Consider the following 12,387-nt stretch of genomic DNA (forward strand, 5'->3'; position numbering starts at 1 on the left):
GCAACGCAGATATTGGGCAGTTTTCAGAAATATTAGTTCTGTGATTCCAGGAAAGGTTAAATCTTCAATCACTTTTAATTTTATATAGCAATGCAATTTTATTAATATTTTGGTACATAAGGAAAACTTCCAACATTAATTTACAACGTTTTTGTCAACATGCAGCTGTTAAAAGAATTAAATAAGGAAATTACAATTTTATAGGAACATTAGTCACTATAAATTGATTAAAAATTATTGTGGGAAACCACAGAAAGCACACAATAATCAATAGGTGAAATGTCTAGACTAAACATAATCTTAATCTGAGTTTTTTACTAATTAGAAGGTTCAGGCAATTTAAGTAAATATTTAAGTTGGCTAAATCTCTTGTTACAACTAAACGTCGTCATTTATCAGCGTAAAAGTGATAAAAGAGCCCGTGCCATGAAGTTGCTTATCCAAAGAAATCTGACTTCCGAACACGGAAAGTGCTTCCTGCAATTTGAGGCATTTCCCATCAGCTCTCAGTCAGCCCGACTCCCCATCTGCAGGCAGATCACATTTTATTGTTGTTGAACAGTCTCCAGCAGCAGGCTCTCCAGTGTTTGGAAATGAGCCGCAGAGATGGTATCTCCCTTCATTTCTGGTCAGCACAAAAAGAAAAAAAAAAAGGGCCAGGGAAAAGGTGTGTGAAAATGAATGTTTTATATTTACTCAGTAAGTTCCTTATCTGCAGCTCAAACTGACAGCTTCTGCTGCCAACACCTTCTCGCATGTGTTGGTCTATTGTGTGAGTTCCAGCACCTCACTTACGACAGGCTGTTAAGTAGAGCTCATATGGACGTTTCTTACGTTTAGAGACGGGGAAATGCATGTATTTTCTCTCCATTTTGTTTATATAGCCATTTTGATCTACATCTGTTAGCGTACACCTGAATGGGCTCAGTGAATGCATGCCTGGATAATGTGGGCATCATAAAAAATTCACCTTGTTTCTTCTCGTACATAATGCATTAATGTTCGGGCATGCAAAGATGCAGAGTTTGTCACACATGCCTACAGTCGGCTTTCTCTCTTTTTCTTTTTTCTTGCAGCGCAAAGATTTTTCATTTTTCGGTTTTAGACTTTAACTGCAACATTGAGAGTAGTTTATTTAGATTCTGTGACACAACAACGCAAAGTAGTCCATGATCGGATTGGAGGACAAACGATACATTTCAAAATAAGTTTAATTTGTCATTTGTTCTTACTGACATATATATTAACTTGAAAATGATTATTTTATCCTTTTATTTGTTGCGTCATAATGCTGTATAAAATGACTATGGGCCTTTACCCAGTTCCTACAAACTTGTGACAATCTAAAATAAGTCTTTACTTATAGCCCACAAACCTCAGCAACTTCTCTTTTTTCTAAACGAGATGTAAAAATAAGGAACACAAACGTTCAACGCGGAACCGAGACGCCGTCACAAGGAAAAGAGGAAGGTCCGTCTCATTAGCTCATGTCCAAATACTGTCTGTGACAACAGAGACGTTGGTCAATATAGCTTTTATTTCAGCAAATTATACATACACTGTAAAAAATGCATCTGTATCATAACCTAACGCTATAAGAGCTGTGATGACAGTGTGGGGTTGGTGAAAGAGTGGCTACAGTGTCCGAGGTCTTCAAAAAAGATTTGCATGTTATCACAGTCATAAAACGCATTGAGACTGCAATGTTGTCCAGTTTCTAAGTGATTTTAAAATCAGAATTACAAACACTGGAAGGACATTTAAAATAACAAAAAAAAAAAAAAAAAAAAACAGAAAAAGGGACAATTAGATGGCACTTTTCAGATCTTAACAGTTTAGAAAAATTAAGAATGAAGCCAAATAGTAGAGTAATTACTGTAAGTTAGCATTAGCTTATCTCAGGTCTGCATTAATGCATTAACTTAATAACACACACATCTGAGCTGAGAGATTTTTATTTTACCCTGGAAGAGTTACCCTATAAATAGATAGATACGGCAGATCAGATTAAGCTACTGAAACAATGGAAAAGCAAACGCTGATTATCATCTTCTTGTATAAAGCTGTCTAAACCAAAGCTTCCTCTAGCCAGTGTACAATCTATATAAAACATTTTCATATCCAGCAGTGTTTATGTGCCCTAGCTGATGGGTATCTTTCTGCATTTTAACTATGTGACAAATTAAAAGAGTGGTGGAAGCCATAGTAACGCCATCTTAAATGAGAACCCCAAACACATGGCAGAACTAAGTCAACGTACTGTAATATACAAGCTTTAGAGTAAAGCCGTCAGTGATCCTGCCCACCCATCAAATGTCCTTACCAGCAAAAAGGCACACCTTACAGCTAAACCCCCACAGCCCATGGTGGATCTCAAAAGTCAACACACCACTGGTGAAACGCCAGGCGTCTCTAATGTGGAAAAACTGGACCACGTGAAATCTTTTAAAAACATTTTCCACCTTTAATGTGGCATTTCAACTGAAAAACAAGCAAACCTGTCAGAGGGACAAATGCAAAAAAGTCTGCATTAGCTCAATTGCATAGCTATGCACAATGTTAATTTAACGTTGTTAAAGCACCGTTTTGATTTCCAGTCTTCTTGAGGTTGCCCTTGCCATCAGTTATAGTGAATGGGATTTATCTGTAACAAAGTTTAGCTGTTGTAGGAGGATTTTCTCCAGATCTGATGAAAAGACAAAGCTAAAACGGGTCAGTGAGGCTCTAAACGGGCTGACAGCAATCCTGAAGCAGCTGCACGACTTACTGGCAAGTACAGGTTGCATTCTGCATGTGAAAAGATTCCTCAGTGTTCTCCGTCTATTGAAATCAGTAGTAGTAGGGTTACAGAAACTTATAAACTGACTAATTTGACCAAATCCTTGTGGATGATGAAATCAAGCATACATTTTGGCCACAATTTCAAAAAGTTAATTTTAGCATAAAAACAACACCCAACACCCACAATGAAGCACGGTAGTGGCAGCGTCATTATAAAAGTGGAATTAGATCCAAAATGCTAGAAGCCAAAGATGAAAAGGAGCTTTATTTTTCAGCATGCATTGAGTTCAAATACACATCCAATTAAAAAAATAAAATAAATTGGAAAGGCCTTGCAGGAGTCCACAACTGAGAATGGCAGAAGCTCTTTGAGTTGTCCAGAAGAAAACTCTGGGCAAATATTGTCAAGCTGTGGCATGTTGAAGGAATCCTGTCAAAGAAGACTGAACACTGTGGCTGCATTAAAAGTTCTTTTCGCAAAATATTAGTTCCAGACGGCTGTTTTTTATCACATTTTCCTCAAAACAGATTTTGTCGTTCATTAGTTGAATTATATAGAGTAGTCATAACATATGAAAGTCAGAAAAAGCTAGGAAATGATTTACCGTAGTCCTTTTTTTTAAATACATCACTAAAACTGGCATTAAAACAGAGATGTGTACACTTTTTTATATCCACCATTTATGTTCCAACAAATGTGCATGGCTCTGTTACTTTCTTTCTTTAATGTGCAAGAAATTGAATCTGCTATGCTGTGTGCTAAAATCACGCATCTGCGAATATAAAAACATCAACATCATATTTTCTGAACTCTAAGGAGCTTTCATCTGTACACACTTAAGACCTTTTTTTTATTACAACTGCAAGCTCTTTTCTTTTCTTTTTTTTTTCTTGTTCTTTTTCATTTTGAGTTCCTCAAAGGTTTGGCCTCTGCCTCTACAGACGGAAACAACATTACGCAGTATTAGACATGCTGAGACAAATCTGTTTCATCTCCAGTATTCGGCCTACGACGGATTAGAAAAATAGATAACAATAATACCCCTCTGCAGCAAAAAAAAAAAAAAAAAAAAAAAAAAAGAAAAACATGAGGCCAAACAGTAAATTTTTTTTTATCCTTTCTGAGCCTGTGATGATTCGACTAGATCTGCGTCCGACAGCAGCTCATATTTCTGATTGTTTTTTTTTTTGTTATGATTGTTTGTTTTGTTGTTGTATACGTTAATTCACCTGCTGCAGCATGTCTAACCTTATCTTGTTTTTACCACAAAGTTATCGTCACAGTTAAAAAAAAAAAAAAAAACGAGATCAAAAGAAACCTAACAAGTGCAATATTCTCTTATCTACATCATCAACGCCCCACCTATACACGGGAACATTTGATAAGGATAAAAAGAGCGGACGGATGAAGTGAAGAAGACGGAGGAATGAGGGAAAAAGGAAATCTCTTTAACAATGTGCCTTCAGGCATCAACACACTCAGGCATCGGAGTGTTCCACAAGGACACGAGACACTGAAAGACATGGACTGTCCACTGTAAGGAAAGGTCTTTGCACAAGTGACCAAATCCAAGCGAATGGACCGGTTTGTCAGATAGTTATATTCTCTGCTTGGTTGAAATACAAGTGTACACGTATATCTTCTAGTTAAACAGGACGGAAAAATCTGAAACCGTTTTCTAAAATATAGATTTTTTTTTTCTTTCCTTTCAACCAAGAGAGAAACAATACACAGAGAATAGTCTGTAGGCTGTTAGTATGATGAATTATCTGCCTGGGTGGGGAGGGGAGGATTCACCTAGAAACGTGCAATTTGACCAAACATACAGTTATTTCATTTTCTTTTTTTCTGTCATTTTATATAATATATATAATTATGACAAATATTCAGCGTTTTCATCATCGTCATCGTCCTCATCTTCATCGTCCTCGTCGTCCATACCTGCCTGGTCGTTAAGGACGAATGAATCTTCGTCGTCGTCGGTGAAGAGAGAGTCGCCGCTGCCGAGGTCCCCTGAAGACTCCAGGATTACACCTAGAGCAAAAAACAAATCAATAAAAGACAACAACAACAACAAAAAAAAATCACTTACATAAAAGATTGTTTACAAAACATAAGATGGACTCGTGCCTTGTTGCTTTTGTATCTTGGAGGTGGAATATTTCCAAACTGGAAAATGTTACAAGGACACTTTGTGAAGTCAGAAGTTTCTTATGAACAGTCCAATACACATGCCTTGTGAATATATTACTGTAATCGCGGGGAGGAAAAATCTTATTTTTTGCTCTTTTGATGGACTGCATCACATTCAAGATCGTTCCAAACATAACGCACTGCTGCACTGATTTGTGAAAATGTTCCTTAAATGTTTGTGTGCCTAAAAATGCTAGTAATTGAGATTAGTTTGTCAATGAGCACAACAGTGTGCACATAGCTAGGTAGTTGTTTTTATTTAAAATTGAAATCTGATTAGATTGATAAGATTATTTCATAAACCAATTTCCATCTACCATGGCAAATGAAAGCATCATTTATCACCATTGGTTTTCCGTATTGCACTCCTTCAATAAACTGTTGTGTGATTTAAATGTTATGTTTTAACAAAACTCTTTGTATAAACAGTTTGTATTTTTTAAAATCAGCTTCCTGTATCTGATTTTTTAAAAATAGTATCTGATTTTTTTGCAGGGGAAGATTTGATCTAAATACTAAATAATTACATTGACAAGTGTGAAACATTAATCTCAACTTCCACACAGCTTCAGTAATCTTTTAGCACTTCAGTTTGGTATGTGTCAGCAATGTGACACTTGGCTTGTGTGACTTTCTGTACTTAATGCTTCATTTGTAGAATTTTGATGTCTACATTTTTGATAATGGTTGGGAGTGAACAAAAAAATAAATAATGTAAGCCACATGTGTCCAAAATGAAAATGAGTTTGACACCCATTATGTATGTGATCTAGCAGACGGCTAAAAAAATGAAGATCAAATGTATCGATCAAGTTTTGCCTTACTTTGACATAAAAATAAGACTTACAACCAACTTTTCTGTCCATGTAAGCATACTTACTTAGTTGCAAGTATCTGTAAGTAAGTCACTTAATTACTTACTTAAGTAACTAATGTTACTTACAGTTAAGTTCAAAACTTGTGTATAAATAATTTTAGACATGCCTTGTAGACAAAGATGCATTTAAAAAAAAACAGATTTATTTTTTTAATTTATATATGATACTCCTTCTACATTGCCTCATTATGATTTGATATTTTACACAACAAAATAATGTCTTCAGCCCTCACCCAAGCTCCCTGAATATAAATATAGACACATTAATTGGACAACATGCTTTCCTTTCTTCCACCAGCTCAGAAACCTGACACTGTTTTCCAGCTTTTTGCATACCACAGTCTGCAGGACCGTGAGTGCGTGAGCTTGCCACTTCGTTGCCAAAGCGATCCACACACCAGCACTGGCCGCTGCTGCTGTGACATTGGTGTGGCCTGTAGTAACCCTCCTCGTCACAGGAAGGCAGATACTGACCTGCAGGTTTTAGCAGGAGCACACAGTAAGCAGGAGAAGCAAAAGTTCTGGGTGAATTTGTTCACCAGAGGGTGGCTTACCAAGTAACTTCTTCCCAGCTTGTTTTTTGCTGATGCTGGAAAGCTCTGCTTTACATGGGGAATCTGAAAGGGAGAGACGGGGACATTGGTAACAGGATGCAGAGCTACCTTTTGTTTTGATAACGATTTTCCTCACCATGCCGCGTCCGCTCTTGCAGCTGCAATGAGCGACCCATTGTTGTTCTTTTGTAACAAAATGTATATAGATTCTCATCCTTAGTCAAGCAAATCTGTTTGATGCAACGTCTTCAGACTGAAAATCTTGAATGCATCATAGTATAAATCCTTTCAGTTTAAGAAATCATTTCTTATTGTACTTTTTCCAAATAATTTTAAAGATAGATTTTTTTTCATTCAAATGTTTTGTAAGCCTTTTTAACAAAGGGGGTTATTTTGGTGAACGTGCAGAGATTTTCAGATGAGTTCTTGTTTTTTTTTGTTGAGTCTCCTTTATCTTAACTAAACACACCTGATCAATATTTGTTTTTTTACTTGGTTGAAAGAACCAGGTACAAAAGCTGCTAAAGACCTGAGACATTTTAGGCTTTATAGGTTTATTGAAACATAATGTGCCGATACATTACGTTTGGAGAACTGAAGAAGATTAGAAAAAAGTTAAGAAAATGGTTACTGGAGTCAGGCTTAATGAGAGGAGTAATTTCTCACGACTCAGGTTAAGTTCGTCACACAAAGATCTCAGGAGTCACAGCTGAGAAACGTTTACTCAGCCCTGAACAAACTGAAGGTGACCCACCTGTGTATCTCTGGAAGCCCGTGCACCACTCAGAGCTGGTTATGACTTTGTCGGGATGCGTATCGCATGACTTGAAGAACGCGTCAGAGCATGGCTCGTTCCTGTCCAGATACAAGCTCTTGATCTCTGACTGGTCAAGCTGGAGATCAAAGTTTGTGTCCAGTCGGGAGAACATCCAACCCAGAGGGTCCTTACAGATCGGTGACGTCCCAACGTCGAACTCTGTGAGGAAGTTTAAAGATGTGCTATGAACCGTCTACGTGAGCATGAAAGTCCTGACTCAGTGAAAGTGTGTCGTGACTCACTGTTCTTCTCCGGTTTTTGGATCTTGACTCTCTGGTGGTTTCCGTTCTCGTGCAGCACTCTGAACCAATCTCTCAGGCGACTCACCACCTCCTTCAGATCTGATTCACTGCACACTGTGAAGTGTTATTGATTTAAACTTTAGTTTCGTCCTATGACTCATTGTTAAGCTTCATTAATATTAACAATAAAAATGCTTTTGCAGAAACTTTATGTAAGTTTTGTAGCCCATACAAATGACGTTCCCAGCTGAACGGTGTTACCTTTCTTCTCTGCAGAGCCCTGCTCAGGCTGAGGGGGACAGGGACACATGCCGGGACACTTTACGGAAATCTTCTTTCCGGTGATGCATGCCTGGTAGTCTAGCTTACACTGATTAATGGGAAACAAAGACAGAAGCAACACCAGAATGTGAGAAGAGGAAACTAACAAATGATGAGAGTTATAGGGTGAGAGTTGAGAGAAATGGTTGAGATGTGCCTTGATTGGAAAGGAGGCCTGGCAGCAGGCAGCTTAATGCGGTCAGGTCAAGTGTATAGTGTCTATTGGTTTCAGGAACCAAACATGGCATTTTCAGTATGTAGAGTACACCGTTGCAGTTTACAGCTAATGTACAGTGACTGTACATTAAAAATGGGTGGCCGATTTTCGTGAAAAAGTGCATGATCGGTGATCGACGATAATTGGCTCTTGTTGCCGATACCGATCACCTGCATCTCATTTCGCAGCCTGCCTGTGCAGCTGGTCTCCTCTTTCCTTCACTCTGCGCAAACACGCAGCAACAAATCCTAAGCGATGTGGAACTATAACGCACTGAGTGAATGGGGAAGTTTGCGTGTTGCGGTGGAAAATTGAAGCATGTCAAAATGCATCAACACAACAAGGCTAATACGACATAAAAACAATGCCATACTTGATGGAGTTTGGCTACATCGAGGCTCACTGCAGTAAAAAAGACATATGGAGGATCAGACAGCAGGTAAAGCAGCGCACAGCTACAAACAGTCACCCGGATTAACATGACGGTCAGAAAGCTAAACAAATAACCCGCAAAATAATTTAAGTCTTCGAGCTGCGATGTAAGACGCTGGTTCTGCTCTCGGTGTTGGACCGCTGCTACGCGATACAGGTAGTAATATTTCACAGACGGAGCGCCGCTTCTGCTCCACCTGGTAGTGACTCTCACACCGAACCTCTGCTTAAAGCTGCAGCATCTAACCTAAAAAAATACATTTTACATACATATTAAAACTTTCGCTGTCCTAACATGAGACAGATGATCTCTAAAAAAGATGATCTCCTCTCTGCTCTGCATAATTACTCCACTCAGTCAGAAACAGCCACTCAGAACTAGCAGTAATCAGCTAGCCGCCATGCTATCAGGAACGTTTTCATTCCGTAACTCTGGATTGTTTATTGTAATGGAACCTGTATTTGCCTTTGAATGTTAAGTTTTATACTTGAATTTTTTTGGCAATGTTGAGAGGTAAAACTCGCTACATTTACCTCGTTATGTGCGTGAGGCAAAGGAGCGTAAGGCGCGCTGAAGTGTATGGGAAAACATCATTGGAGCGCCGCCCCCTCCAGACGGGGTTTTGGCGCCCCCTCTGGTGCTGTGCCCCTATGCGTTGCATACTCTGCATACCCACTTCTTGCGCCACTGCCCACGGAACCTGATAACTTTAGATGTCAGGCTCCTCTCCTGTGGAAACAGCTCCCAGTTTGAGTCTGTGAGGCAGAAACCCAGTCTAATTTTAAGACTAAGCTTAAAATGTTCCTTTTGATACAGCTTATATATAAAACAGTGATGTTTGCCCAAGTGGAGGGGTGGGAGAGAAGAGGTAGGTAGAAAGTACGGGTCAATCTGGCGGGGAAATCTAATCCAGAAAGTCAGTTCTCCCTGCCTGTCTCAGGCCTCATTCCAGGTGCTAAGTTAACCTCAACTATCTCTACTTATGCTGCTATAAGCTCAGGTTACTGCGGGAAAAACTTTGCTCCTTCCTGGAGAAAGAGAACGAGTATCCTCGTTCTCCTTCCTGGAGAACGAGGATATCGCTGCCATCAACTAATCGATCTCACTCTCCTGAAATTAACATTTGACATTTTATGAACATATAAAATAATCCTACATCAGTCCATCTGTTTCTTTTTTTGTGTATCTGTTCAGTTTTCTCAAACTTCCAGTCGGTCACGGTAGACGGCCAATTGTACTAAGCCGTGTTCTGCTGGAGTTCCACCTTCGCTACGTGCATGCGCTGTAGGAGGGACTGCTGTAAAGTCAACAAACACAACATGCTCGTTCCAGAGGAGTGAATGTTGCAAGTCAATGAATGAAAACCTTTTAAGATAGTTTGAACAATGATCAGAACTGTTTGAAAACTAGGATAAATTGGAACATATGTGTGATTATTTTTTAAATGACTTTCTTGTAAAGTGCCTTGACATGACATTTGTTGTGAAAAGATGAATTTGAATTTAACTGAATTACACATAACCCTGAACCCACCACTCCACTGTGAAACATAGTGGTGGCTGAATCATGCTGCGGAGGTTTTATTCAGCAGGGACAGGGAAGCCGGTCGGAGTTGTTTAGAAGATGGATGGAACTACATACAGGCCAGTCCTGTTTGTTAATGACTGCAACAGACTTCGCATACAGCCAGGATATTTGACGTTAAAGAATATTCATCTGCTAGATTGCTACAGTCGACATTCAGCACTAAACCGAATTGAGAACCCGTGGTACGACATAAATATTTAGATTTACAGATCCTCTCCATGCAGTCCTGACACGCTTCAGCAATTTTATAAAGATGAAAGAACACATATCTTAGTCTTCCTCTTTATGAATCTAATAGAGAAATGCCCCAAAGGAATTGCAGAGTGTTGTCATGAGATGGATTAGAGATGCTAAGCTGGTTCAAATGTGGTTCAACTCCAACAAATATAAAATAAAAATTGCTTCCCTTGTGTACAAAACAGAACAAAAAAAAACCCAACAACAACAGAAAGCCCAATGAGTGCTGAAATGTGAGGGTACCTTCGTGGAGTAGGTGTGGCCATCACTTCCACAAACAGGCGAGGGGTGAACCACAGGACACGGCTTGCACTTCGACCCGACGCTCGGGTGCAAATTGGCATCTTTAAAACTGGAGGTGACAACCAAAAACATAAAAAGATCATTTCACCAATCGCTTGTCACACAGTCAGCATTGTTCTATCTGCAACGTAACGCCATGTTCTTCGCGATGGTTTTAGACTCGGAACAAGGATTTGGGATTTGTGTACGATTACTATTTCTTAAATTATTATTATTATTATTATTATTATTATTATTATTATTATTATTATTATTATTATTATTATTATTATTATTATTATTATTATTGATTGATTTGCTCTCCCAATGTCCTGGGAATTGTGTTGCTGCTAAGAGTGGGAAATGAGGTCAGTGTGGTGTTACTGTCCTCTGTCCAGTCTGAGGCATCCCAGACTCAAACACACACAAACAAAGCCCATTCATATCACTTGGCAGCACTTTATGTCCGCTGAAAGTTAGTGCCAGCGCCTGGGTAACTGGACCAAGCTGTAATGTCACACAACAGTCACAAGAGAGCCGGGCAACAAGGAGAGCAGCTGGAAAAACTAAAGAAAACAGTTGCTTTGCTCATGCTGTACAATTTAGAATGGAATGAAATGTGATGAAGAATAGGACAGAAATTCAACTAATGTTAATATATATATATATTTTTTTTTTTTTAAATATGCATTTTAGAGCTTCATCTTTGTAGAAGATAATGTTACATTTGAAATAAAGTAGAGAATGTACAAAAAAAGGTATTTTCCCCCTCTGAGATTTCTCCTGTTCTTCCTTATTTACTGCACTGAAAATGTCGTCAGGTCATCAAACAAAATTGAATTCCAGACAAAGATAGAGTGTGTGATGACATAAAACTGTTTTCAAATAATTATTTAATCTATTCAGAGGGTGGGGGGACTATTTTCATGAGAACTGAAGGTAACATGGACATGGCTGCTTGAAATCAAATTATTATTTGAAAAATGTTATGCTGTTTTTTTTTTATCTACTCAATTTGTCTTTGTTTGATATTAAAATTTGATTGATGACCTGGAACATTTAAGCATGACCAAAAAAAGCCATAAAACGGGACTAGATTTAGTACTGAGTTGTGAATTTAATTTAGGTTCGATTTAGGGCTCGGCATATACTGCTCGGCATGTACGGTTAAGGTTGGGGTCAGAGGTTAGAGTTAAGCTATAGAAATGAATGAAAAACGAATGAAAATCAAAGAAAATTTCTGTCTCGTGAAGATAGAAAGTGTGTGCGTTTACCTAACTCTCCTCTGGCTGACACATGAGGCAGTCTTGTAATCCTCAGCTACACACACCTTGTGATGACTGCATTTGATCTTCAGGCAGGGGTCTTTGGCTGGATCAAGAGCTATAAACACAGAACAAAGTCGTGTATGATGAGAACTCTGCAAAGTGCATCTATGTGTGCACACTGCAACAAATTGAAACCTCAGAGTTTCCTAGACAGCAGCCGGCAAAAGCCTGCGAGGGTAAACAAAGAAAAAGGAAAAATCCTCCACGGATACACTTTTCCTTTTGTTCTTTTAACGCAGCATCAAAGCTTTTGGGTTAAGCTGTGCATTTTCCTTTTACTTTTTAAGATCTAAGCAACATACATATATGTGAGATCTGTTTCCGTTTTTGTTTTTTTATTTGAGTCACTCTTTCTTTGTATGTTACTAGCTGTCTCCGCTGCCCTGAACAGAACACCGTAACACTGTTAAATATCCTTAGAGCTAAAAACAGATGGTCCTGGTTTTAGAGGTGACTTTTGATCTTACAGCAGCCTGAACGTAGGAGAGTTGTTCATGTTAATTTGAGCAAGTGTATA

The 12,387-nt window shown here is 38.7% G+C and overlaps 1 protein-coding gene across 2 annotated transcripts in view; it reads right to left on the bottom strand.

The window, feature by feature from the left end:
* Positions 1-1,517: 1,517 nt before the first annotated feature.
* Positions 1,518-12,387, bottom strand: part of spock3 (SPARC (osteonectin), cwcv and kazal like domains proteoglycan 3) — a 25,113-nt gene continuing 14,243 nt past the window's right edge. For both annotated transcript variants that reach the window (XM_008413587.2, XM_008413578.2), the window contains 8 exons: positions 11,817-11,925; positions 10,504-10,612; positions 7,727-7,835; positions 7,466-7,579; positions 7,161-7,382; positions 6,407-6,469; positions 6,189-6,326; positions 1,518-4,816 (listed from right to left, as the gene is read on the bottom strand). In XM_008413587.2, the coding sequence (XP_008411809.1) occupies positions 4,656-4,816; positions 6,189-6,326; positions 6,407-6,469; positions 7,161-7,382; positions 7,466-7,579; positions 7,727-7,835; positions 10,504-10,612; positions 11,817-11,925 (1,025 nt within the window). In that variant the 3' untranslated portion in view covers positions 1,518-4,655. The remainder of the gene's footprint in view (positions 4,817-6,188; positions 6,327-6,406; positions 6,470-7,160; positions 7,383-7,465; positions 7,580-7,726; positions 7,836-10,503; positions 10,613-11,816; positions 11,926-12,387) is intronic.

The sequence above is a fragment of the Poecilia reticulata genome, linkage group LG1 (genome assembly GCF_000633615.1).
Source record: "Poecilia reticulata strain Guanapo linkage group LG1, Guppy_female_1.0+MT, whole genome shotgun sequence".
NCBI classification, from domain to species: domain Eukaryota; kingdom Metazoa; phylum Chordata; class Actinopteri; order Cyprinodontiformes; family Poeciliidae; genus Poecilia; species Poecilia reticulata.